This window comes from Salmo trutta, chromosome 22 (genome assembly GCF_901001165.1).
Source record: "Salmo trutta chromosome 22, fSalTru1.1, whole genome shotgun sequence".
Taxonomy (NCBI): Eukaryota; Metazoa; Chordata; class Actinopteri; order Salmoniformes; family Salmonidae; genus Salmo; species Salmo trutta.
In genome coordinates, this window is record NC_042978.1 from 22,953,507 (window position 1) to 22,981,472 (window position 27,966).

General features: G+C 43.0%; 2 protein-coding genes and 1 non-coding gene across 6 annotated transcripts; 1 reads left to right on the top strand and 2 right to left on the bottom strand.

Moving 5' to 3' along the window:
- Positions 1-323: 323 nt before the first annotated feature.
- Positions 324-23,915, bottom strand: eps15 (epidermal growth factor receptor pathway substrate 15). 4 transcript variants are annotated; one of them, XM_029707269.1, is made up of 25 exons: positions 23,710-23,915; positions 21,013-21,054; positions 20,427-20,516; positions 20,257-20,304; positions 20,055-20,150; positions 19,861-19,923; positions 19,503-19,628; positions 19,212-19,271; positions 18,775-18,987; positions 18,537-18,682; positions 18,085-18,247; positions 17,259-17,341; positions 14,057-14,129; positions 9,575-9,736; positions 9,228-9,416; positions 8,648-8,980; positions 8,471-8,539; positions 8,150-8,333; positions 7,785-7,829; positions 7,301-7,674; positions 6,922-6,994; positions 6,737-6,807; positions 6,307-6,454; positions 5,907-6,094; positions 324-3,152 (listed from the first exon to the last, which is right to left on the bottom strand). In XM_029707269.1, exons 1-25 carry the CDS (start codon positions 23,734-23,736, stop codon positions 3,006-3,008), a joined length of 3,213 nt encoding a protein of 1,070 aa, XP_029563129.1. In that variant the 5' UTR covers positions 23,737-23,915; the 3' UTR covers positions 324-3,005. The 4 variants fall into 4 exon arrangements, with proteins under 4 accessions (XP_029563129.1, XP_029563128.1, XP_029563127.1 ...); XM_029707268.1 differs by having other exon boundaries at positions 6,922-6,991; positions 9,219-9,416; positions 23,710-23,914; XM_029707267.1 differs by having other exon boundaries at positions 324-3,149; positions 9,219-9,416; positions 23,710-23,914.
- On the top strand, positions 7,888-7,962 carry trnaa-ugc (transfer RNA alanine (anticodon UGC)). Its single transcript has one exon. It is a non-coding gene; the product is annotated as a tRNA-Ala (tRNA).
- A 126-nt stretch (positions 23,916-24,041) lies between the features above and the next one.
- On the bottom strand, positions 24,042-27,905 carry LOC115158393 (calreticulin). The gene is made up of 10 exons (XM_029707270.1): positions 27,804-27,905; positions 27,552-27,669; positions 27,104-27,205; positions 26,778-26,981; positions 26,478-26,572; positions 26,072-26,281; positions 25,851-25,964; positions 25,534-25,677; positions 25,305-25,397; positions 24,042-25,150 (listed from the first exon to the last, which is right to left on the bottom strand). The coding sequence occupies exons 2-10, from the start codon at positions 27,643-27,645 to the stop codon at positions 25,007-25,009; spliced, it is 1,200 nt and encodes a 399-aa protein (XP_029563130.1). The 5' UTR covers positions 27,646-27,669; positions 27,804-27,905; the 3' UTR covers positions 24,042-25,006.
- Positions 27,906-27,966: the final 61 nt, after the last annotated feature.

A 27,966-nucleotide genomic window follows, 5' to 3' on the forward strand; every position in this document is an offset into this window, starting at 1 on the left:
TTACAACTGGAGTCGGAGCAAAAACCTACAGGAGGGTAGCCCTCCAGGATCAGGGTTGGAGTACCAAGTCAGACGGGTTGCCTCCAAACAATGTAGACCTGCCAATGTTCCAGCTTGTTGCTGCCTTAGGTCTGGGGTTTCCAAGACTACTGCTAGTCTACAAAAACTCATTGGAAGTCAACTATGGAGTTGCTTTGGCATTTAGCCATTATAAAATGCATGAAAGCTTTCACATGTATTATTAAAAACAATATATTGGTAATACGCTTGTCAGTTGATTGACATCATCCATCCTCACACAAAAAAAGCATTTAACAGTCCGGTGTCGTTCGAGAGGTTTATATTTATTATTCTGTTTTCAATTAAAATGTCGCACATACCATATTCTGACCATAACTCCCAATACTGACATGTTTAAAATTAACTAAAATAGGCCTACAATTAGCCTGTTTTTAAAAGCCTATACATAGATGGCCTAGAAAGAAAAGTGGTTTGTAATTTGAAAATAGAGAAGTCTATACAAATGATCAATAGTATTTGATAGCCTTTAAATACTAAATGAGGGTAAAAAAGAAACCGCTGTCTCACAGGAGAATGGACAACTCCGTTGTATTTACAAACAGAACCATGTATTGAATGAAAAACACTAGAAAGTCATATCTGACCACAAAGCTCATTTACAGAATGCTCTCTACTGCTGAACTTAAACAACCTGGATGAAAAGCAGGATAAGTTGTGCATTGGTCAGAAAATAGTCAGCCCATATCACTCGAGCGCCTTGCCCTTCCCTTGTCAACAGTGTACTTTCACAGTATAGCCCTCTTGATTAGTGACATAGCCTCATTTCGTCTGAAAAACAAATAACCAAACAAAAAAAATCATTTAATGGTATGCTTTGAGATGTTAACATGCCTTAATTTAATTTCACCCCCAATTCAGCCTCTCCTTGCCAACACAACAGGGCTTTGTAAGTAAAACCCCCAAGTGATTGAAGTTCACAGACAGAAGAACAAACAGCCTTTGTACAAAAAGGCAAAAGGATACTTTCCTCAGTCAGTTAAGACTTTGAAATGCAGTCAAACACTGTGGAATCACCTCAGTGAACCACAAAACATTTATTTTTTAATTAAAAAAGATGCTTAGCTTTACAACACTAACATGAGCAGCGACAGCCATTTGCTTTACAATGGAACCCCCTACTGACGGCTGTATTCAACTAAAGCTAGACGTGTTGAATATGCAGTGTATATAAAACAAGGGAGAAATTTCCAGTGGGGCCAGGAGTATTTCTGAGCAAGAGTATAGGAGAAACTCCTTTATCCAGAATACATGACTAAACTATTGCATCACTAAAGAGGTGAGACAAGGTGTCATATGTTGTAGATTATTGTGACATTTGGAATCAGACTACAGAAGATGGCAAAACCAGCTATTCTAGTAGGAAGTACTTTCACACATGTATTACACTCAGCCTGTATCCAAGTTTCTAGTTAACAATTCAATCATTATGTCTTTCAACTTAAAATACATTTCAAATATCTTCCTGTACAACCAACCTACTTTCCAAAATCTTGACATCTGATATTTAACACATTACTTCATGAACCACAAAATAAAATAGTTTAGTCATGTTCTTCGTCTTTTGACTGGATTGGTGGGTAGTGTTGAGAGGGGTAGATTATATATCAAGATCATTAAAAGTGGCCTACATTTGGGGCTACATGTAGAGGTTTGGACATAAGGGGTTTTACTGGTTTAGTTCTTTTTAGCACCTGTACAACCATGTGAGTCTTGTTCACTGCCTGGTGTTTGGCACATACATATTAATAAAGGGCACTTTGAAGAGAGTTGAGTAAAAAGGTTAACAACCTGTAGTAAGTAGTGTCATTAGAACTATACGCACAAATTCAATCACGTTAACTGTAGTCCAAGTAGTCTGACCACCACCATTGCCTAATGCACGGAGTCATTCACACATTAGTGTTAATCTGAAGACGGATGTCCTCTTTGCCCTTTCAACCCTCTGGATCATTTGACTTCTGCTACTCTACTCATAAAACGGCTAAATCATTTAATTTGGTAGAACTTGACGTAAGGGCATATGTCAGGTCATCTAAGAACATAGTTTTTTTTACACAAGCAGGACCTCACCCCAGCCACAAAATCCAATTCACTCTGTACTGTAGATGTCTGGTGTATAGCCAGATGAATGGCAGAGATTGACATTAAGGTCTGAAAAGGCACCCATTGGGCAAGTCAGGAGTATTTTCTGGTTTGCACAAAGATTATGATCAAAATGTAAAGTAGCATTTTTCACCTACACACGTGAGGAACCAGAAAGACCAGACTACTGGAATTCTTTGCATTAGGGTTGTCATCAATGGGCAACCACAGAGCAGTCAACTTGCACGACTGCTCAGGTCACTTGCCCCAGGCAACCCTTGATCACATATGGATTCCAATTTGACATTGGTTAACACCCAGATGAATTAGATGAGCATTACTCTTTTCCTATCTTGTTAGAGTTAATCATATAAAGTCAATATCTTTTTTTAAAGTGCTCAATACCATCTGGTCTGGAGCAGGCAAGAGCAATGCAGACGGGGACTGAACTTTTGCAGTCGGTTATTAGCGATGTGGTCTGTGTAGTTGAAATGAGGGGACATTACAGCTACACATACAATCTCCATGTCTATATATTGTACCAGGAGGGCTACTGAAGTCTAACAGCCAATCATCTCTATACTCACAACTCAGCCAAACACCAAAAATAACAAACATGAGGATTTGTTGTTACATAGACAAACTCTGAAAACGCCAATTGTGAGTGAAACAAAAGACAGTTGGTGGAATTGTGGAGGTTGGTGGGTGGGTAGGAGCGAGGAGCAAATACTCAAATCTCTTCATTGGGACCGAATAGTGGGCCCTTTAGTTCAGTTTTCCCACCACTCACTCCTTCCTTCCATCCTTTGGTGCATGCTGGGTCACAAGGGGTGACCAGTCTTTCAGGAGAACTCTGACTTGCTCAGAGCAATGGCCAGCTCTAGATCCTCTTGTTCCTGTTGTGCCTGTCTGGCCAAGCGCACCTTCTCCTCCCGCTCACTCTCCCTCTTCGCCCACTCAATCATGTCCTCCTCGGTAGGGTACTGCTGCTTCACACCACATAGAAACACACAAAAACACACGCATAGACACAGCACAGCCCCATCAGAACACCTCAGAGATCCAGAAAATACATACTACTACTCCCCCCCCCCAAAGACATCCACTTGGACACAAATTTTCCCAGGACACAGCATGTCTGTAATTCTCTGTATTAAAAACAGCCATGTCTCTCTGAAGCAACAGCATACTGATCACCTTGGTCATGGTAAGCTGTTCCATTCTATACATTACAATCTAGCTTTTTGTTTGTTCCAATAGCGAACAGTTGCAATTTCTCACAATGCTTAAAATCAAAATGACAAATGTATTACCCCCCCCACCACAGAGTCATGTGAGAGAATTTACAAGTCTGTTTCAAACAGCAACACAGACATCATGCACATAAGACAGTGGGATGGCAAAACCTGGTTAGTGTTTAGTGAGTACATACTGCATATAATAAGCATGCGTGTCTCTGCAGTGTCCCATCTATATCAATGTGAATGCAAATTAATACAGTATTGTACTGCAATATGCCGACTATTGGCTCAGAGATTGCGACATGCGTATTTCTATGTCCTAAAGTACACGTGAATGATACCGAAAGGAGAGATGTGGTAGATCGACAAAGAGAAAGCAGTAGTTCTATATAGAGTTCTGCAGATTGTGACCTTGCCAAAGGTTATTAGTCAGACCTGAGAGACGTTATACTGTTTTGACAAGATTATTACTTTCCCTCTAGATAATGAGCATGTGAGTCTTGTTCACTGCCTGGTGTTTGGCACATACATATTAATAAAGGGCACTTTGAAGAGAGTTGAGTAAAAAGGTTAACCTGTAGTAAGTAGTGTCATTAGAACTATACACACAAATTCAATCACGTTAACTGTAGTCCAAGTAGTCTGACCACCACCATTGCCTAATGCACGGAGTCATTCACACATTAGTGTTAATCTGAAGACGTCCTCTTTGCCCTTTCAACCCTCTGGATCATTTGACTTCTGCTACTCTACTCATAAAATGGCTACTCAATTTAACAAACATCCATACATGCTTATAAGAGGCCAGTAAAACTAGGTTAGTGAATTCAGAGCAAACCGATTGTTCTTTTTTTACAGCTCAAGTCATAATTGAATTTGCCAACATGTGACTGCTCTCCTTGACAAGGTGCCAGTTGGATGGCTCAATTCACAACATTTCGAGTTAGCTGTGGAGAGCGCTTACGGTACGTTCTTAACTCCGTCACACAAACAGCAGCAATCTGTGGGAAATCAACCTGGTGAATATGGATACACATGGAGCCCAGAGATGGAACCCTTCAGACCTTTTATTGAGCTTATTCGACTGAGGAACAGAAGAGTAAAAACTCAGGAGAGCAGAAGAATCCTCCACAGTGCAGTCAGTGCTAATGGGTGGTATTAGAGGTAATAGCAGGACAAATGGTAGGATGCAGGATGAGGAATGATTCCAGTCAGAGTGAGAGGGTGATGAGGAGCTGTGGAGGGTCATTGGGAACCAGCCAATCAGACACAAGGACACAGTGTGTGCAGGGCGCAGGAGGTCATGCAGGGTGGAGGCAGTCAGAGGGAGGAGAAGGAGCTCGAGCAAGCCTTTCATCCTTTCTGGGGTTGTGCTAAATAAATCAATCACAAGAGTCAAAGCAAGCAGCCTTTCCATCCACAGCCAACCAGGGGCTCATGAGGGATATGCAGAATATGTGTGTGCTTTTAGTCCAGTTAGTGGTGACTAATGTCACTCAGTGAAGATTATTGATTTTAAATATATTAGAATGTTAATTAATATACACAGTGGACAAAATATTAGGAATACTGAGTTGCACCCCCCTTTGCCATCAGAACAGCCTCAATTTGTCAGGGCATGGACTCTACAAGGTGTCGAAAGCATTCCACAGGGATGCTGGCCCATGTTGATTCCAATGCTTCCCTCAGTTGTGTCAAGTTGGCTGGATGTCCTTTAAGTGGTGGACCATTCTTGATACACACAGGAAACTGTTGAGCATGAAAACCAGCAGCATTGCAGTTCTTGACACACTCAAACCGGTGCGCCTGGCACCTACTACCATACTCCGTTCAAAGGCACGTCAATATTTGTCTAGCCCATTCACAATCCATGTCTCAAGGCTTAAAAATCCACAATTAATCTGTCTCCTCCCCTTCATCTACAGTAATTGAAGTGGATTTAACAAGATCCATTAATAAGGGATCATAGCTTTATCCTGGATTCACATGGTCAGTCTGTCATGGAAAGAGCCGGTTTTCCTAATGTTTTGTACACTCAGTGTATATCTACATCTACACTATTAAATGAGTAAAGTTAGGCAGTGCAAGTTAATCAAGGGAACATCAATTATTAAAAGGCTAAACTCCAGTTCAACTTAGAAATAAACAGAAATGTAACTACAGATATAAAACTTTACATAAAGAAACATAACATCAATAATAAAATAACTATGGAATACATAAGGTAGAAGGAATATTAAAAAAAATGGACACAAAATTATAGAGATGACCTCTTTAGCAAAACAAAGGAATGCGTTTAAAATAATCAAAAGTCTATATACACACACACAGAGTTCCTTAAGGCCTTAAAATGCTCCTCTGATAGTTAAGGTTGAGAGTTTGGCTATGGATGGAGGTGAGGCTGAGAGTGCCGTTTGCTGGATGTGGCTTGTGAGCGAGGAAACAGAGGAGGGCGACCTAGTCGCTGTCAGGAGGGGGAGAGGGGGCAGGGGAGGTGCTCACTTTGTCAAAGCTGGCAAATCGGTCAGGGTCCCGTGTGGGCTGGCGGGGTGAAGATGGGGCGAAAGGGTCCTGGGCAGTGTCCTTGGCAGGTTGGGAGAAAGGGGGATCTCCTGAGCCCTGGGGCAGAAATGGTCCCCTTCTGTGGAAAGAGTCCGATGACTCTGATCTGGAGATGGAGGATCTCTTACCTGCACACACACACACCTCAGTAAGGAATGAGGTGCCCAGGGAAGAACTCCTAACAAGTGCAACAAGGACTATAAAAACACACTAGGTACTAAATCTCCATGTTTTAAATACGAATGCCATTCTGCTACTAGTAATTAGCAGCAGAAAAGCACTGACAAACAGCATGAAGGAAAATTAGCTTTCCAGAGTTAGGAGCAGCAGGAGAACTGACCTGGGGGTGGAGGGGGAGGTCTGGTGGGCGTTCCCGTCTTGGGGGGCAAAGCTGGCGGAACGTCGGGGCTGCTGGGCTGGCTGTCCTCCTTAAACAGGTTCTTGTTGTTGGACGAGTTCGATGAGGCGAAGGGGTCAGAACTGTTCGACTGGCAAACAACCAGAGAGGTCCAGAAGAGCATGACTGACAACTCTTATGTTTACATCAACAACACCTTCCTCCTTAACACATTCCCCTCAATGATTCATGCTGTTAACAGGCAGTCCTCTCCAGACATGCTCGCACCCACAGATATCAAACTACTCCTTATCTAAAAAAAGGAGAGGTTAAATGGAAGTCCCTGTTAATAGCTAGTGCTCCCTAGTCCTCCTCACATCGCAGCATGATGATACACAACAGGGACAACTAGAGAACCCAATCAGGATTTTACCTTGGCCAGGGCGCTGAAGTCTGCAAATCCAAGTCCAAATGACTCATTGCCAAAGACGGCAGCAAATGGATCTGAAGGACACACAGTGTAGATATTACTCAGCACATACAGTTTAGCCAAACAGGGTACTACCATCTGCACTACCACCCACTGCCCAGAGGGAAGCTCCATCCCTGGAGTCTTACCTGGGTCAGAGCCAGTCTTTACTGCAGTGCCTCCAGGTGCAAAAGGGTCATTAGCTGCTGCAGTGAGATCCTTCTGGGAGAAAAACACATACAATGTCAGTTTTATGACTCAAATCCTATAAAACCGTGCCAACCTAGCTAGAATAATTAAGGACAGGAGTAAGTGCACAGTCAATTTTCATAACCATGCACAGACAGTCTTTCTGGGAGCATAATTAACACAAAGTGTTGGTGCGGGGGGAGGGATTGGGGTAAACTGGGTAGCTGCCTGAGTGAATGTTCCTAAGGCATATGGACAGTTCAGCACTGTGGCACCCATAGAATTAGGAATTAGAATACTATCGGAATTTAATAGGATCTCTATGGTGGCACCACTCACAGTGGGGAGCTCAGAGCCTGGCTGGGAGCAGCTGAAGGGATCTGGGCCTGCTGTGCCCTGCGAGCCAAACAGGTCTGGCTCTGCCAGGGAGTCGATTTTGGATCCAAACTGAGCCGCATCCACATTGTTGACCTTGGCACTGAATGGGTCCCTGGCTGCCTTGTTTTGGGGTTTGGAACTGAAGGGGTCCAGTCCTGCAGCATTGTTGAGCTGAGCTGCAAACAGACTGGGCTCTGCTAGGCTGGCACTGCCACTGAAGGGGTCAGCGAGGGTGAAGGAGTCAGCAGAAGGGAAGGGGGCAGCCAAAGACTGCTTGAAGAAGGAGTCAGCAGCAAAGGGGTCTGTGCCCTTAAACGGGTCTCCACCAAACGGACCTGTTGATGAAGAACAGCTATGTTATAGGTTAACATTCAAAATATAGGCTAATATGACAATATCTGATTTGGTGATAATATGATTTGGTGAGTTAATAAGACTCACTCACAGGAAACATCTGCCTTTCCAAACGGATCATCTTTAAATGGATCATCTGCACAGAGAGACGGAAGGAAATACAATAATCAGTTGGGATTTCATTAAATACATAGGCTTCCCTGTGGCTCAGTTGGTAGAGCATGGCGTTTGCAACGCCAGGGTTGTGGGTTCGATTCCCACGGGGGGCCAGTACAAAGAAAAAATGTATGTATGAAATGAAATGTATGCATTCACTACTGTAAGTCGCTCTGGATAAGAGCGTCTGCTAAATGACAAAAAATGTTTTATTTTTTTTTAAATGTACATAGGTTTGTCAAGTTCGAAATGGCTCCTGTTAATTAATTGTACCATTTGTGAGGTGGAGGGGGAACTCACGGTCAATGAAGGGGTCTGACTGGAAGAAGTCCATGCCAGGGAGCGGAGGGGGGCTGGTCGTTGGGGACATGGTAGGCTGAGCAGGGACTGTAGGGGGAGTGGTCTGTGGAGGCAGGGCAGGCGGGGTAGCCTGCGGAGGCTCAGTTGACTCTGGTCTCCTCTCTGGCTCTGGGGATTCCACCTGCTGAGAAGATACAGGTTATCAGTACAGTCCAGTGGTCAGGCATGAGTCCAGGGAAGAATCCAATGGCTAAAGATTATGTGACCATATTGTTCATTGGGAGTCCTAGCTTAAAACGACTCCTCTTCCTTTTCTTCTACCTCTGCTACAACTTCAGAAGTAGGACTTCTCTGCTCCTGAAGAGTGAAAGCAACAGGACTAATGTGCTCCTAAAGAAAGAGAAGGAAAAACAAATTTCAGACACCATGATGCCATGACAGAACACATACAGACTTATGAACAAATTATAAATGACATTTCAGAGTATGATATATTGCCTTCACAGGGTTGTCCTGTGGTACTGGCCAGGTAGTGGAAGACAGGCTGTTATAGAGGTCTTCGAAGGCATCAGACTTAGGCACCAGTTCCTCTGGGGTCTTAGGCCTGTCCTCTTTCACTACTTCTATCTGTTCTTCTATCAGTTCAGCCGGCCCCATCTGTGGCTGGATGGCTGGAGGCTCCACTCTCAGCTCCTCTGCCTGGTCCTCTAGGTGCTGCTCATCCGCTGAGCCATTCACCAGCACAGGATCCTCCTCTAGGGCCTTCTTCCAGCTGAGCTGGGATGTGACTGTCCTCTCCTCCAACTGTAGATCACTCAGCTTTTGCTCCACCTGCCCCCAGTACAGACAGAGGTAAAGAGCAGAAGAATAGAAGGGAGAGAAAGGGTGAGTTAGTGCATTGCTCTCGCTCTACCTGATATTCTCTTGTACATTTTCCTATGTCAGGAATAGACAGTGAAATCTGAATTTACACCCATCACTATAAAAATCGTTGATTTTGCTCTGTCCCACCACCATTAAATCTTTGCACCACTGTGGTAGTAATGGCAGTGAGTCTGAGTAGACTCACCTGAGAGACCTGAGAGAAGGAGCCTCGGACAGACTCCTGCAAGGGGGTGAGCTGCTCCCGCGCTGCCTGCACCTTCTCCTCCAACTGCTGTGTCTCCTCCTGCAGCCGCAGCAGCTCCTCTCTGGCCTGCACCAGCTGCTCCTCGTACTCCTCTATCCTCTGCTCCTGCTCCGCGTGCTCCACCTCCAGTGACGAGATCTACACACACACAATGAGAAGGGGGAAAAAAAGAAGAGTTAAAACAAAATAGAGGACAAGCGGACCAACAGATACACTTGCTATTGACTGGTTCCTCTCTGAAGGTGTTCCAGGTGCTGTGTGAGGTTGTGGTTGGTTGATAGGTCATGTAGTCTCACCAGCTGGTTCTCATGGCTGCACTGCTGGCGGATGTGACCAAGCTGCTCCTCCAGAGTGGTCTTCTGCTGGTCCAGCTCTTCCAGAGCATCCTGGACCTCCTGGCGCTGAGACTGCAGCCGCTGCAGCACCCCGCCCTCCTTCTGCACCTCATTTTGCAAGCCCTGGGGGGGGGGGGGAAGGCATAACAGAGTCACATAACAGCCAGAGAAAAATAAGTGATAAAAGGAGCAGAGGTGGATAGGAATAGAGACTAACTGAGCAGTCTGCAGAGAGGATGAGTCAGAGTCGAACCATTATGACTGACAGCCTTAGCGAGGTGCTCCAACCAAATCAATGCGAGTTCACCCAAAGTGGCATCACACTTTGACTTAGTGTTAATGCCTACATGAGGTTTCTTGGGTAAGTGTATGTAGAAGGGTGTGGTTGGTGGTATAAAACTGTAATCAGCCGCTCCTCAGCCCAGGCTCAGAGGGATGAACGTCTTTGTCTGTTTCCTCTAGGGAGCTTCTGCACTCTAAGCTATGTCTGTTTAAAGTAGCCAGGGAGTCGCAGCCCAAAATAGAAGCCATTTATCAGACCAACGTCAGCACAGGGGCAAAGCACTCCTGCCCACATCTCCTAATCATTTTGAAGGGACTGCTACATGTGCCAAGGATTCAAGGCTAGACTACTAACATGCAAATATATATTTTATCCCTCTTTGTTCAGAATAATTAATTAATTACTCAGAAAGTACTAAACATGTATTGTAGAGAGAATAATCCATGATCACTGAGGAAATATTTTTTGGGCCTTACATTTTACTGTACAATCTAATCTTAGTTACTCATATAGCTCTTGAGAAACCAGCTAGTTTCCCCCATCATGAATATATGGATGCTGGCTAATTGGCAGTGACTGGTCATTGCTGAGCAGAACCCTGGGGTGAGAAAACAGTGCTGTCTGTCTAATGGCAGGCTTTCACACCACTGGCTAACACCTACAGTACCAAAGAAAAAGCAGTCTTTCACAAATACACAGCAGAAAACAATTCATCTTGAATGGAAGGTAATATAGCCTATAGAGTTCTACGTTTGATCACTTGGGATGAAAGTGTGGTAATGTACACCTTTCTCTAGGTGTTTAAAAATGTTCATGAAGTCAGGACCTGAGAGAAGATAATTAAACCTGACATTCATACATTCAGTAATGATCAAATAGAGACAAGGTGATAGTCACACACAGGCTTATGGTTTACAGGTGATACACCTCTGCTATGGCACTGGCTCATTCCAGAAAACTTGATGATTTCCTAAAAATGCATTTGTTTGCATAAAATAAGATTGGCAACCCCAGATGACAGAATATGAAAGTATAATAATATACTTCCTCTAAATAGGTTATATCAATAAATCAATTCATATCCTTGATAACATGGAGGTAATTGTAACAACAACAAAAAAGAAAAGAAAAAAATCAAAAATAAAATATCGCTAGCTAGGTTTCCAACCAATTGGCGGCAGATTTTCATGCAATTATTCTCAAATCCACATAAAGAAAATATGCAAATTCTCTCAGCAGTGGTGTGTTTCCCACAAACGGCCTCGCTGTGGATAAAAATCAGTGCATGATGACGTAGTGCACACTTTTCTCTTACATTTTTAATGTACCCAATAAAATTCTAAAGTTCAACGTGTTTCCATCACATTTTCAACTCTACCGATAGTTGTCATAAAAACTGTTGCGTTAAATAGCAAATGTGCTGTCATGACGTTGGCCTGTGGGTAAGGCTTATGACCCCCCCATAAATACCTTTCTCCCTTCCCCTCTCTCTCTGACCCTACTGAAGGACTGTTGAATAGCCTTTGTTAAATATAGAGAGTCTGGGAACATCAAACAAATGGGGAAAAGGAACCATATTTTGGTAATAAAACCAGTTGGAAATATGCTTTGGAACTTAATGAGTATGGATGTCAGTTCGGTTGTCATCTGAGACATTATGACTGATGACAGGACGACATAAACTGTACCTGGGAAAGTATACACCCTCTAGTTATCAGAGTCACATGGAATTGTTATGCAATTGAAATGTTTGATATTGAAATTGTTTGTTCGGAGATTAAATGTCATTTTAGCTTCCAATTGAGAGAATTGGGTTTTCATAAGGAAAGTGCCCTGCTTTATCAGTGGCCCGCCTCTGTGAAGAGACAGGGGTTATAAACGATGACACACCCTTCTCCCCTTGCCACTATATAAGACAATGACACAATGTAACTGAGTTCCACTACGTGAGGTCTGCAGCCTCTGCGTTACAAGGACACACATGTCAAGTACAGAACTAAGCCAACCTCGGCGTGAGCTTTGGTTGTGAATGGTATGAACTTTGAACTTATTCACTACAGAAGTGATACTTCCTAGCCCGTTGAGTTAGCAGCGGCCGCTGTAAACGTGGGCTAGGAAAGGACGGACGACGGATCCAGTCTACCACAGACGAAGATACCACCACGTATCCAATTTACCACCAGAGACATTTTTCCGAGGACCGGAAGATCTGTTGGTCAACCCGGCCAGCATCTACGACCAATCTACCAAAGCGCAGCTCAGAGTAAATATTTATTGCATTTTCCTTTTCCAAATGGGCGGTAATTTAGAATGCATAAGATTCTGTATTTACGATAGCTGCTGTTTCTTTGTTCCTAAGTCTTCCCGCTCTTTCATTCAAGCCCAACCCCCTTTCTGTGTGTAACAAGCCGCCATGTCGGCTCCGTCCACCAGGGACGTTTTCTGTATGACATTTGTATTGTGTATATGTAATTCTGTGTGATTAGTTAGGTATTTAGTAAATAAGTAATTAAACCCAATTTTGTATTGCTGATTCAACTTGTTAGCCAGGGTTCGTGAAGATAACCAAGAATTTACAACTTTCATTATGAGACTGAAAATATGACGATTAATATTGACCGCTATCGATGTAAAATAATACTAAGTTAAGAGTTTATTCGGAAGATAACGGCTCTATAAACACTCTTCCGTGGTGTCCCGACTTTCTGGTTAATTACATTTACATGATTAGTTTAATCAGGTAATATTAATTACAGAGAAAGGATTTTATAGAAAAGCATGTCATATCACTTAATCCGGCATAGCCAAAGACACGACAGTGCCTACTCTGGTTTTAGCACATGCCAACATCTCGCAGATACAGTGCGGGTAGGCTAGTCTAAATGAGATTATGGTTGAGAGCGAGAATATTTTGTATTTGTCCAACGGCAGTAAAGCGTCAATCATGTCACCAGAATAAGACCCTCAATAGTTATTGTGAAGGTGCATGAAGATCGTACACTTTCACCACCCTGTGAAGTTCATCATAAATGATTTCATCTGTATCCTAATAAACTACATGGTTTCCTGAGTGGTGATGGTTATCAATATTTGCGCATTAAGGCGGTTAAACAACAAAAAGAGATCCCACTGTCTAGCGTATTTAGTTGTCGGCATTTGGAATGTTCACCAACATTTTATTTTTACATCAGGCCCATTACTTCTATTTTTTATCCAACATGTACTTTACTGAAGTATAAAATGTTGGATGGAAACCTGGTTACTGAAGCAGGAACTATACAGCTTGAGGCTACATCACATCAGTTCAGTTTGTGCCATCAATCTCAACATCAATGCGGTGCACTATACAGTGTACAAAATATTATGAACACCTTCCTAATATTTTACAATCAAAACAGCCTCAATTCATTGGGGCATGGACTCTACAAGGTGTTGAAAGCATTCCACGGGGATGCTGGCCCATGTTGACTCAAACACTTCCCACAATTGTGTCAAGTTGGCTGGATGTCCTTTGGGTGGTGGACCATTCTTGATACAGACGGGAAACTGTTAAGAGTGAATAACCCAGCAACGTTGCAGTTCTTGACACACTCAAACCGGTGCGCCTGGCACCTACTACCATACTCCGTTCAAAGACACTTCAATATTTTGTCTTGCCTATTCACCCTCTGAATGGCACACATACACAATCCATGTCTCAATTGTCGCAAGGCTTACAAACCATTCTTTAACCCGTCTCCTCCCCCTTCATCTATACTGACTGAAGTGGATTTAACAAGTGACATCAATAAGGGATCGTAGCGTTCACCTGAATTCACCTGATCAGTCGGTCATAGAGTAGGTGTTCCTAATGTTTTGTACACTCAGTGTAGACGTGTGCATCATAGAACTACTGGAGGCGGCTCTGACTCATACTCAGACGCACACAGACAGACAGAGGGGAGTATGTTCTCTTCTGCTCAGCCACAGCCTAACAGAACCAAGCAGACTACCGCTAACACATTCAACAAAAGCAGCTAAACAGTAGAATGTTACAGCTTCGTAACATTTGACAACAACAAAAAACGAATTCAGACAATACAGTCATCAACTGGATGAAAATAAACAATCTAAGGGTAGTGAGAGAGCTGAGGGGCATGTAGGCAGCAAGTTTACTGTACCTGGACTTCACTGGTCCTTTCTCTGACGCGCTCCTCCTTTTCATTAATGTCCTGTTCTACAGAGCTCTTCTCCCTGTAAGACCAGCACAGAAGACATGACTTTTTAATCACCGTGGAGACCGAGGGCACCCCCAGCCAGGCTACCACCCCACCACCAGATGACAGCTCCTCTCCCTGCACCACCATCCTGATCCTACTGTAGCAGACCACACTGACCGACCAACACCTGCAGCATCAGCCTTGAGCGAGAGAGGGTCTGTGTGTGTGTGTGTTCTGGCAGATGGGAGAGCAGGAGGAGGGGAGAGAGAGAGAGGGGCAGGACTGTGTGCAGATGGCTGCCTGGAGGAAGTCTCAGTGATTCAGCAGAGAGAGGGATGAATATCGTTCCTTTCCCTGTCAGTTCATCTTCCCACCTACCCCTCCCATCCCTTTCCTGCACGGTCAGATGACAAGGTAAAAAGGGAGGGAGCAGAGGATGTGATGAGTGGGAAAATGTGCAGAATAGGCAGGGCCTCTTCGGTTATCTGCTCTCCCTACCAAGTCCAAATCCTTAATCTACTGACAATAACAAAGCCATTAATTTAGCAAGGTAGAACACTAAAATGCCAAAAGGCATAACTGTGCAACAGAATAGATATCACTACAGTTTATATTAATCAAATCAATAATATAAATGTTTTGCTCAACATGAAGACTGTTGAAACAAAAAGACAGCCAGACACAAACAGCCAGACATGTCGAGAGAGAGTGTAGAACCAGTTGAGAGAATCTGAAGTGAGGTAGGCGACGTATGAGTCAGGAGTACTAACTAAACTGACTGTATATTGCGATGCCCTGGCTGGCAACCATCCAGAAACAACATGTGTAGACAACATCCCACACACCTCTTCCAATGTCAGACAAAATATGAAAATGCTGGTTTCAGACAGTCAGTCTAAATCTATGACAACCTCACCCAGTAATGCCCTCAGGCTCAGCTGAAAAACACAGCTTCATCCAATGCCCCTCCATAGGGCAGTGGGCACCGCATGAATTCCTCTCCTCAAGGACAGCAGCACCTTCGAGGACACTTACAGCAATCTTGAAAATATGAATCATCTTTGCAGTTTATGGTCCACTATTCTGAAATGCTAAAATCCAAATTTTCCTCATCTTTCCTAAACTTGAAACTTACAACTGATATTCAGTAGGTCCTATGATTAAGTGTAGTCTGGCCCAGGGGTGTGAAGGTGAACGGAAAGGCTGGAGCAACGAACCGCCCTTGCTGTCACTGCCTGGCCGGTTCCCCTCTTTCCACTGGGATTCTCTGCCTCTAACCCTATTACAGGGGCTGAGTCACTGGCTTACTGGTGCTCTTCCATGCCGTCCCTGGGAGGGGTGCGTCACTTGAGTGGGTTGAGTCACTGACGTGGTCTTCCTGTCTGGGTTGGCGCCCCCCCTTGGGTCGTGCCGTGGCGGAGATCTTTGTGGGCTATACTCGGCCTTGTCCCGGGATGGTAAGTTGGTGGTTGGAGATATCCCTCCAGTGGTGTGGGGGCTGTGCTTTGGCAAAGTGGGTGGGGTTATATCCTACCTGTTTGGCCCTGTCCGGGAGTTTCATCGGATGGGGCCACAGTGTCTCCTGACCCCTCCTGTCTCAGCCTCCAGTATTTATGCTGCAATAGTTTATGTGTCGGGGGGCTAGGGTCAGTCTGTCACATCTGGAGTATTTCTCCTGTCATATCCGGTGTCCTGTGTGATTTTAAATATGCTCTCTCTAATTCTCTCTTTCTCGGAGGACCTGAGCCTTAGGACCATGCCTCAGGACTACCTGGCATGATGACTCCTTGCTGTCCCCAGTCCACCTGACCGTGCCGCTGCTCCAGTTCCAACTGTTCTGCCTGCGGCTATGGAACCCTAACCTGTTCACCGGACGTGCTACCTGTCCCAGACCTGCTGGAACCCTGACCTGCTGGAACCCTGACCTGTTCACCGGATGTGCTACCTGTCCCAGACCTGCTGTTTTCAACTCTCTAGAGACAGCAGGAGCGGTAGCGATACTCTCAAAGATCGGCAATGAAAAAGCCAACTGACACTTACATTTTAGTCATTTAGCAGACACTCTTATCCAGAGCGACTTACAGTAGTGAATGTATACATTTCATGCATTGTTTTGTACTGGCCCCCCATGGGAATCGAACCCACAACCCTGGCGTTGCACACGCCATGCTGGCGTTGCAAACACCATGCTCTACCAACTGAGCCACAGGGAAGGCCACTTACTCTTGTGTTGCTGACTTGTTGCACCCTCGACAACTACTATGATTATTATTTGACCATGCTGGTCATCTATGAACATTTGAACATCGTGGCCATGTGCTGTTATAATCTCCACCCGGCACAGCCAGAAGATGACTGGCCACCCCTCATAGCCTGGTCCCTCTCTAGGTTTCGGCCTTTCTAGGGAGTTTTTCCTAGCCACCGTGCTTCTACACCTGCATTGCTTGCTGTTTGGGGTTTTAGGCTGGGTTTCTGTACAGCACTTTGAGATATCAGCTGATGTAAGAAGGGCTATATAAATACATTTGATATTCATATACTTATGCAGACTACTACTATCCTCAATCTTTGCTTACCAGAAAAGGTAAGTAACAACGACAAACTATAAAGAGATCCATTTTAATTCCCCCATATGTAGCTGCTGTTATGTCTGCAGTGGGGCAGCTATGGGATTTGTTAGGTGAGAAAATATTGGATGTTGAGAAAGTGCAGACAAACAGAGGAAGGGGGAAAAGCCTATCCCAGTATTAAGGAGCTGCCTTAACCCCCCGCACCTTCCCCTTCAGCAGGTGTTTCTCCCTCATCACACATACACACACACAGAGAGAGACAGAACCTCTGGAGACCCTGCTTGAAAGCTCCCTTCCGCACTCATGTTATGAGTCCCTGGACAGCTGGTCAGTCTACCAGCTCCCCTCCATCTGCTCTTTCTGCAGACAACAAACATACCTTAGCGGAGAACTTGTCTCTTTTCTCAAGATTCCCCTTACAACATGCAACTATACCATGTATTCCCTGAAATATTCCAATGTGAGACAGAGCAAGGCCCAGTTCCTTGGCTGCCATAGCAACCTTAACAGGGGAAGTTACATGCTCCAACAAACTCCTGTCAAAACAAAGCTGGAGCTAACCCATCCCTCAAATACAACTGCTTGCCACTCACTTTTGTAGATCTACAATCTCATTGCTGAGCGAGTCCAGTTCCTTGATGGCAGAAAAGTCTGCTGCAAGATTTGCTGCATTGCTCTGATGGGGAGAGATCATTGAAAGCAGAAAACAATGTTTACATTCACATCAGTGTAGCTTTACTGACCAGACATACACTACAACATATACACAATGTCTAAACATTAACTCAATGGAATGGCAAACACGATGTGGAATAATATGAGCCTCCAGCTAAAGTGCCAACTAATCAATCTCACCAGTTAAATCAAACCCATTTTGCTAAAGAAATCACAAAATGACCCATACAAGATAAACTGAATGGGGGAGAACACCGAAAGCACATCTACATGCAAACAAACAGTAGAGGGCACTAAAATGACTAACAGTTGAACTAGGAGGAAAGCAAAGGAAATATTATGAGGTAGGTACATGAGCGGATGACACTGCCAGGGGCTAACCGGAGACACCGTGAAGCCAACACTCAGGAGAGTCCCCAGTTAAAGGGAGATCCCACCTTGTGTACAATGCATGAGTCATGAGGAAGAACGCAAAGAGACAGCATACACAGACAGGGTCAGAGACACAGCAGCAAGCTAGAACACAAAAACCCACACCACAGGAGAAGGGAAGGAAAGGTTTAGTAAAACATCAGGAAATAGACATTACCAAATCCGCATCACAATTAAGTAGCCTATTCATCAAAATAGTCCGACATTCTTCATAGAGAAATACACTGGATAAAAATAAGATATTCACAGTTTATGATTATTGGCTGTCTAAGACTTGGTTGCAACGTGCAGGACGATAGAGAGGAGTCTTACCTGCTTGGCTGCAACGCTCAGTCTGTCTGAGGGAGGGATCATTTCAGGACAGAGGTTCTGGGGTGGGTCCACACCCGTGGTCAGTTTCTGGTTAATTAGATGCAGCGCTAGTGCAAACTGTTCCCTGGTAAGCTTCCCTATGTCCCCAATGTCACAGAGCTCCCTGTGGAACACAGATGACCACGTTACACAATAGAAAGATCCATTTACCCCTCCAGGAATGGGCATAACATTGACAAACTATAGGCAGGTGTCACAGACCCATATTAAGGCTAGTTCTGCTCAATAGAAAATCATAATTGAAACAGCTTTTTAGTCCAATAATTTACTCGAGGTCCAGAAACCAGCCCTGTATGACCAATGTCCAGATTGAATTAGTAAATGCAAGTGCAGGCACCGCATATTATCTAAGTCACCTGAATTAAGACTAAACATGTCCTGATATGTCTTACCAGATGCGTGCTAGTGTGGCGGAGGGCAAGCCAGTCTTTAGGAAGATATCTCGGACTTCAGGCCCAGACACCAGACCATCCATGTCAAGATCGGTCTTTGCAAAAACCTCATCATACTTGGCTTTGTCTGGAGGAGATACAGCCCACTGAAAAGAGACAGGATTGTTAGACAGGATTGTTAGAGATGGGGGTAAGTCTTTCAGCCTCACTTTCATACTAGGATGAATAGGATACTCACTGTGACTGGGGTCGCTGCTGGTTTGGAGGGCAGGGTTTTGGACCCGGAATGGGAGGAGCGTCTCTCTTTGATGGAGGGGGGCGAGGGTAAAAGGGGCATCACAGGGGGTACAGAGACAGGGAGCTTTTTCCTCTTGGAGGGTGGCACGAGGGTAGCAGGCAGAGACATGGGTACGGGCTCCCCCTCCAGAGCTCTGTAGACCAGGTACATGACCTAATGAAGGAGAACATATACGCACGCGTAAATATACGATTCACATATATAAATCTGCCTTTCATGTCTGTTTCAATGTAAGATCAGGGAAGTCCAATGTTGACAAACTACTTATTCTATTCGAGAAGCACAGCCCCACACTAAATCTTACAAAATAGTCCACATTTAATCTTTGAACATACTAAATGTTTATATTACACTTTAATGATTCATCTATTTCTTACCACAGCAAACTCATCTCGGTCGAGCATACCATCTCTGTCTAGGTCACTCAGTTCCCATACCTGCAACATTATTTATGGGGGAGTTCACTACATCCAGCAATACGTTAACAAAATTCATCAAGTCAGTCAAATAGACCAGTCGTAAAAAAGACCATGCAAGTCAAGTTTGGAAAAGCAACAGAAATGTTTAACACAAGACTACCCCCTCAGTAGGCACACATGCATTTACTTTGTGTTGGTCACCAAAACTCATTCATTAGGAGCCCTGTAGATTCTGTATGTTAAGCTTACCCTTCCCAGTACGTCCACTGGAAGTTTGGAGTTGAGCAACACTGGTTTGACCTTCTCCCCAGAGAGCATTCCACCAACAGGGGAGAGGCTTTCGAATATGGCATCAAATTTCAGCTTCTCTTCTGTCTGAAAAGTCACACAGGGACACGGTACAGGTGCTTGACTCAAGCACAATTTCCACTTTAGATAAAAGTAATTGATTGATTTTGCAAGGTTCGGAACCCCCCTGAAATGGCTTTGAAAAACTGATTTGAATAAGAGGTAAATGTTAAAAAAGAAATGTGTCATCCACATGTGGTTTGTAACTGCTTTCATTATTAGGGACCAGGACAAAATGACAAGATTACATTCCCCTCACCTTGACCACCCATGGGGCGTCAATGGACACTCCACCAGGTAGAAGTGGGCTGCTTGTGTCATGCTGAGACCAACAAAAAAAAAAGTTAGCATCAAAGGTGCTGTTTTTTTTGCCGTAGTATAGCTCACATGCTATTAAATCAAACATCTGTTTCTTGAATAGAGACTGTGGGTTTCAGTGATGATAGTACTCACAAACTTTGGGGGAGGAACTGCCAAATTGAGACTCTTGAGTGCCACCTCCAGTCCATTTTGAGCACAGGCCACCAACCGGAGAGCAATGAAGAATTGCTGATGGGTGCAGAGACAAGAAGTGTATTCTGGCTGTCTTACTACAAGGAATCTTTGAATACGTCCAACACGACATTGTAAATCTACAAAGTAACAGCTGGCCTACCTGATCATTAAGGCACCCCTTACGTTCAGAATCTGCCAAATCCCAGATCTAAGAAGATATTTTAAATCACTTAAATTACATCAGTCATGTAGGGATTCCCGCAAACAACCATACTGGGTAAGTTCCATTGCTTGGTGTCTGGCCATCAGCTGTGTCATCTAGTATCTTACCTTGCCCAGGACGAGGTCTGCCAGGCCTGATCTCTTCAGGAACAAGGCTGCATCAGCAGCTGCCACCCGTCCACTACCAGACGGGTCAACCTATACCACAGACAAAACAAGTCAACACTAGAAAGAATTAGCCAGTAAAAGCACCAGATCAAGCTAATTTGTGCTGACTTTGCAATATAACATTTATTGAGTATTTAATAGACAGGTATGCTTAAGTATAGGCTAATACTTTGATGGGAGTCCTTAATACATCACATTTTCCCATTGCAGTGTCTAACAATTTCACTTAGCCCTCTTTGAGCCTCTGCAATGACAGGGTTAGCAAAGAGTTATCATTAATTCATAAAGAAGCCTCATCTTGCACAGAGTAGATCACAGAGTGGAGAAAAGCCTGGAGACATGTTCAGTGCAGCTCTGCAGTCGCTGGCTAATGCGGCACAGCATTTCCCATTCTATCTGGTGCTCTCTCATCTGAACAGCCCTCATCCAGATGAGAGATTCTCTGTTACTCAGCTTATAAACCAAGGTACTACTGCTTTAGTACATCCTGGTACTTCGCCCATGGACTCACAAAAAGACACCTTACCTGTCGATAGTATTTGTCATAGAGAGGATTTCCACTTGAGAGCTGTGGAGATAGACATAAAATGCTCTTTGAGAAACATTTTATAATCATAAAAAGGTCCAGACAACACCCTTCAAGCAAGCCAATCATAAGATTACATGTCAATCAATAATTTGTCCAACATCAACCAAACTGCAAAAGCAAAGCACCATAGGACTTTTGAGTAGAAAAATATAATTCATTAAATAAAGCTAGGCCTACATATCAACGTGTAAGCACTAGCTAGTTAAATAACCAAACCACCGTTTAGAACACAGTACACTCACAGTAGACCCATTAGATGAGATCTACAAGTGGTTGTTTGACTTCTGGCCAAGCCTGTATTACATTGCCCTGGCAGCTGCCAAAAAGCAAGGCTAATAAATTACAGATAGGAATAGGCCTATTTCTACAGGAAATCAATGTTTCCTCTGAGTATTTTGCATCATGTTCATCTTAATAGTTAATGAGTGTGTCTCAAGTTCCTCTACCAAGACAGGGTTCCAATTACATTTTGGCTAATACATCCATAGGCTGGCAATGTGTACTTGAGTACTGTGTGTGTGTGTGTGCAGCGCTTGAAATCAAGTGGTTAGAAAAGTGGAATGCCTAGTCCAAGCAACAGGCTAAACTAAGTTATTATCCAGGTAGTCTGACAGAAATAAAATCTACTTTTCAAGAGACCTAGTCCAACCAAGACAGCAGCAGCAGGGGAATTCTTTTCTCCAGATGTAACAACTTAGACATCATAAACAAGTTATAGACGTAAACACACATACATTACATACGAACATCATAGATAATCAATCGTACCACCGCATCAAATCCTAATGATAATCACATTCCTTAGTAGCATGAGTCAACCAACCTTCTGAACTCCTCCAAAGAAACAAATAGCCTGCACTACCACATTTTACACAATGAATAAGACAAATAGGGTCTAGCCTACATATGAAATCAGATCAGGAGAAGACCGTCATCTGCCAATGATCATATGAAATAGACGAGCACTATTCCACCTTGTTTAAAGTTATCATGCAAATGGCACCTCTCAAGTAATGTAATAAAGGAATTGGTATTTTCTGATTTCCGAAGAAGAAAACCATGAGACTTCCTGACATTCACTTCCTGTGGCACCGTATGGTACATTCACAATGGGAGTGTTTGACCAGTGAGAGCTTTCTCTGTGAACAGACTAAATATTGGATGTGCTCTTCTCCTTTGCACTTTCACAAAAATATTATTATTCAAGGAACAGCTAACTAATAAATGTAACATTTTAACAACTGCAACCTTACAGTACTATAGACGAGTCAGACGATTCCAAAAGGCTATATAAAACATATAGATCTAGCTTACTCATTGAAAAGCTTATAATGACATTGCATGTTATTTCTATAATACATTCATAATCTGACCATTATTCACTATATCTTTCCCAGACCCCCAGACACCATTTTCTATTGGAAACAATTGTGTGCCTGGAACTATTGACTGCCTAAACACAGTCTTTGTGTGACTAATTGCATAGCAGTGAATACTCTTCACAAAACTGCAGATGATACTAGCTATACTATGCTGTTTGCAGTATTTTCTTGTCCAATCCCTACTCCCCCCGCACAGCACAGCCCTGCTGCCAAGAAATTGCACCAACTGTAGTTACCAACCCCAGTCTTTTGCCTTGGTATAGCTCAGCCTAGGTAAAGAACATGTCACTCCATTGAGGAATGGTAATATCCCATAACATAAGACAAAGATATGAATCAGTGCATACCAACTTCGCTAGCTAGTTAATGACAAATAGCTAACGCAATCATTATGCAGTCAAAATATGTAGATACCTACGTTTTAGTAGCTATGAGAAAAACAATATCACCATAGTCAGGATGTCAGCTAAACTAGCTAGCTTAGCCAGTAGAACACTGCTAGCAAATCATTTCCACTATCAACTTAAATTAACCAGAAAACCAATGCTAATATCAATGTGATTAATAAAACATAGCGGTCGTCTGCAACATAGTTGGCTACTTCCTCTTCTCGCTAACTAGCTGATAATAGCAAGCTACCTAGTTAAAGTTAGTTTGTATTGGCAGTTTAATATATGATTAAAACGGTCATATCGGACAGCTGACTTGATATCTTCTACCTAATACGTTACAATAATAACGTTAGTTTACAAAGGGAGTAAAGTGGATTGAAGCTAGTTAACGTTACCTAGCTAGCACACTAAGCGGCTCACACAGCATGAGTGCAAACTGGTAGTTAGCTAGCTAACATTACTCTTCCAAATAAATGTTGACAGTCGAACAAATAAGAACTTATTGAGAGCTCCTTTATTTCAAGATGCAAAGTTAGCTAGGTAATGTAGTGACCAGTGAGTACAATCAAAAGAAACAAACTATGCAAAAGTTCTAGCTAGCTACTGTAGCTGTCCGACGTTTCCAAAATTGACACAACAGGCAGCTAGTGTTAGCCTAGCTAGCAACGCCCTTACGCAGTCCCCAAAGGCGTTAGGCAGAAACTTTACCCAGTCATATCTTGGGTTGAGGAAAACTTCAAAGAGTTCAAGGCCGCGAGGCACAGCAGTTCAAATCCACTTACAGCCCTTAAATCCATTTGCCCAATAAGGACAAGGCACCTACATACTAATCACCATTTGTTTTGAAATAAAATACTTACCTGAGTCAGGGAGAGACTGGCAGCCATAATGTTTCTGTTCCCACTACTTCATTCTGCGTAGCGATAGATTAGAAGAAGTTTTAAAAACGAGGCACTGGAATTTTTGTACTGGAATGGGGTCATTCAATCAGCTACGTCAGATGGCGCTGCGCCCGCGACTGTCTGCAGCAGTGCGCTGGTGTGAATGTGAACGAATTTTATGCCAGTGTAATAATGAATGGCTGTTTGCAACGCTGCAAAATTATCCACCGGAAGGTGGAGTTACCCTCAAATTACGCGACACACACACGGGGAGCGTTATAGAATATATAAGAATGAGACAAAACCAACAATAGAGTCACTTCCTTTATGTTTCATTATTGGAGAGTAATCGCTATCAGAACTTCTTTCTTCCACAATAAAATTAAAACAGCCTCCCCATACATAGTATAAAATGTTTCACAACAGGGTCAACTTCCAATCAGCATTGGGACAAGTATTTAGTGCAGAAACATTGGCATTAAAAACCAGAGGGAAAAACAATTACAATGGTAAAAAAAAAAAAACTTGAAATTTCCCCCAAGAAGAACATATCAATGGACAGGCATCAGACTCTCTTGCTTACTGCTTTAGAATATCTTAACAGCTGTACATATGCAGTCTGATCATCTTTGTTATTTTCAATTTAGAAAATAGAGGCATTTGATTTAAGGTAGCTTGAGTAGTTAGTAAAAACTCTGCCTACCCAATACAGAGTGACCCCATGAGTGCTGAAAATAATAAATCAGTAGACTTTCACACCATATCCAAAACGGGTGAGATATCTATCTACATGTTTGGGGTACAAGCACCTACCAGACATCGGGTAGCACAGACACAAAATGTGTCAGATTAAATCAGACAAACAAAATGCATTTTGAGGTAAACATTGTCAGGAAATTTTAGACAGTCAATATACTTAATGTAGTTAGCAGAAGAACATTGTTTTTGAAAGTGACGTTTACAACATTTTGAATCTCATCTCTGAAAACAATTACTGGCATGTCACTGCTTAAAAAAAATGGTCTCAAATCTAACAAGAAATCTTCAACCTTAAGAAATCTGAACTCCCATAGTTTATCAATATCACATGGAAACAAATAATTGATGTTGTTAGTTTTTGCCCCTTCCCTTGTCATGTAAACAAAACAATAGCTACCCATTTGTTTTGGGGGAGAAGCGTCAGTCATTAACGGAAAGGCCAAAAAAGCCCCGTCTTCAGCCTTGCGCCAATGGATCATGGTAGACAGGGTTCCTTTTCAGAAGTTCCTGTTTGAGTTCATAACTCATCTTTGTGTTTAGAGTCAGTTTCTTCATGCTCTTCTCCCTCATCCTCTTCTTCCTCCTTTTTATTAATCTCTTCTGCATCCCGTTTCTTTCTCTCCTCCTCTTCCTGACTGTCCTTCATCTTCTTTTCAGGGTCCTGTGTAGACAGCAAAAAAATAAAAAATATTGACAGGGTAGGAGACAATGCGCACATCACCTTTTAGAGGGCATATTATATGACAACTCAATCTAAACATAACTGGTATAGTTGATGGTAAATCACCAAAAAAACAAAGACACCATCGACTTACCGTTGTTGCACCCCATGTCTCGTTCCCCACTTGTTCTGCAAGCTTTGGGTCATTGGTGATGAGAAAATTGTCAAAAATAGTCCCTGACTTCACCTGTAAAATGATGAAGGGTCAATGGTTAAGATTTAAAGAAACATTCACTTTTAATTAAAAAAAAAAAAAAGTCAAAAGATAAAAGTTAAATACACACCATCTTACATTAATCAAGGATTAGAGTCAGTCACTCTACCTGCCACAAATCTAATCCAATCACCCCCATGCTGGCATATTGGTAGATTTCAGGGTCAGCAGTATAGTCAGGGTTGTCAATTTCAGGGTGTACCCATTTCCCCTTGTAGGCAGGATTGTCAATCTGTTTGGGCTTCCACTCCCCCTGGGAAAAACAAATGTCAGAAATTGGTTAGTTCCCTATGCAAAAGTTTTCCCCCACTATGTATTCAAGTAAATAGACAAATTAGTCAAAATGGCAAGAGCACATTTCGCCAAGTGTAGTATATTCACACCTAATCTTTGTGGCCATGAGTACAAACGACCGTGGAAGCCTACCTTATAGTCAGGGTTCGTGACCATGGGAGGCTCCCATTCACCATCCATCTCATCGTCCCAGTCATCAGGCTTCTTGGCATCAGGGTCAGGGATGGTCTCAGCCACATCCCAGTCCTAAAGGAAACAGTGGCTTAATAATGTCCTTTGCACCGAGTCACCTGCATTTTCTACAGAAAATGAAATGCTGTTCTCATGCCTTCTTTAATGTCTTGTTAACATACCTCTGGTTTCTTGTCTTCAGGATCATCAATGTGCTCTTTCTCATCCCAGTCATCTGGCTTCTCAGCATCAGGGTCCTTTATCTTCTTGGGGGGAAGGAAGTCCCAGTCCTCCTCTAGGCTTCCAGACTCCACTTTCTTGTTGTCGATCTTCACCTCGTAGGTGTTATCCGGATTGACTACTAGTGTGTACAGGTGGGTATATTCATCATCCTAGGGAACACACAAAACAAGTTACTGCATGCAAAAACAAACTAATGTTTCTTTAAGTCCAATACTATTAAAACATAACTGAGAAAGAGGTGGGATAGCAAAAATGTTAGACATAACAGATGGTGAAGCTCATAGATAATAAATACAACTGTTAGCATTGACTAGAAAATGTATTAAGGACAAAAGTGCTTCTCACCTTGCATCTTATGTCTTTGTTGATCAAGTGATTATTGCCTCTGTAGTTGAAGATCACATGAACTTTCTTAGTACCTGGACCACAGATGTCTGGACCTAAGACAGACAAAACACAAACGGGAATTTTACACCACATACTGTGTGAAGTTGACAGGCAACTTAAGACAGCGAGACCAACACTGGGAATAATACCTTGGGAACTCTCAAAACAGAAAGGAATGTGACAAGTGGGCCATCCCACCCTTACATATATAACCTACTCTCCAATGGTTTCAGTTACAAATAGGATGTTTATACTCACCAAACATGATGTTGTATGTGGATTCTCCATGCATTTCCTCCTGGTTGAGATCAGCTGGGAAAAGCTTGATGTAGCCTCCACCACAGTCAATGTTCTGTTCATGTTTCACTGTAAACTGGATTACCAGAGGCTGGTCTTTGTTGCTGATGGACTCAAAGCGGGAGGATGCAGAGTAAAAGCGAGCATCTTGGCTGGTTTGAAGTCCTGAAATGTTTAAAACGCACAACAAATACTCATATCAAGTGTCAACCTATTAAGAAACAGTTAGACGCACAGATCCTATTGCTGGAGCCTAAATGGCAGAGGCACCTTTGATCTCTTCTCACCTTTGTCTTTCTCAACATCTCCATAGAATTTCCCAGCAGTGAGAACAAAATTCCCATAGTCTGACTTGTGTTTAGATTCCAACCATCGGCTTTTCCAGGCATCTGCGAAACGTTACACAAAAATCAGGTGTAAGTAAGTCACCTGAGCAATGAGGGCAGAGCCACCTGGCAAGGGCCATGTACCTGTGTGGTTGATCTGGGAAAAGGTCAGAGTGAGTGCATGCAACCCATTGATGGTGTTTTGGATGAGTAAATCACTAAATCAGAACATGTCAGCTAAATGTGAATTACACGTTGAGCATGTCAAGCTGATATTGCATAAAGTGAGCAGGCTATGAAATTGTGTCTGTGACACTCATCCAACATATGACATGTAGTCCAATCACCACATTTCAAATGTAAAAAAAAAACAAAAAACAGGAAGGGTCAGTATTTATTCATTACTTACCCCCATCTTCAAATTGTTCTCGGAAATAAATGGAGGACTCAGCAAATATTGATGCCACCGATACGGCCATCAAAAGCATCGACAGGGTTGTCATTTCAACTTGCTAAAAAAACACCCTCTAAAATAGAAAATGTAATTAACTACGTAAATAAATACCATACATTTTATATACACTGAATCAAGCAGTAAAACTAGCTATGGCTAGTTACATGCTATATAAGTCAAAATCCTGAACTCAAACGCTGTACTTACTGCAAGCCCCAAATGCTGCTGATGGTTTCCTCTCGTTTCCGAACAGATGTCGGGTTTTCATTGGATAGCAGCTCCAGGAGGAAGCGTAACAACCTTTAACCAATCGAATTAATTGAAAAAAGCCAGCTGACCACGCGTTTGCTTCACACACGCCCCTCAGTAG

Excerpts from the sequence above, each read along its gene's own strand:
- LOC115158393 (XM_029707270.1), bottom strand. The coding sequence starts at position 27,645 with ATGACAACCCTGTCGATGCTTTTGATGGCCGTATCGGTGGCATCAATA. Across the intron at positions 26,573-26,777 it reads CACATACAACATCATGTTTG|GTCCAGACATCTGTGGTCCA; the intron begins GTGAGTATAAAC and ends TGTCTGTCTTAG. Across the intron at positions 26,282-26,477 it reads ACAAAGACATAAGATGCAAG|GATGATGAATATACCCACCT; the intron begins GTGAGAAGCACT and ends TGTGTTCCCTAG.
- eps15 (XM_029707266.1), bottom strand. The coding sequence starts at position 23,736 with ATGGCTGCCAGTCTCTCCCTGACTCAG. Across the intron at positions 19,924-20,054 it reads CAGTTCCTCCCCCAAAGTTT|CATGACACAAGCAGCCCACT; the intron begins GTGAGTACTATC and ends TGTTGGTCTCAG. Across the intron at positions 18,683-18,774 it reads CAGCAGCGACCCCAGTCACA|TGGGCTGTATCTCCTCCAGA; the intron begins GTGAGTATCCTA and ends GTCTCTTTTCAG.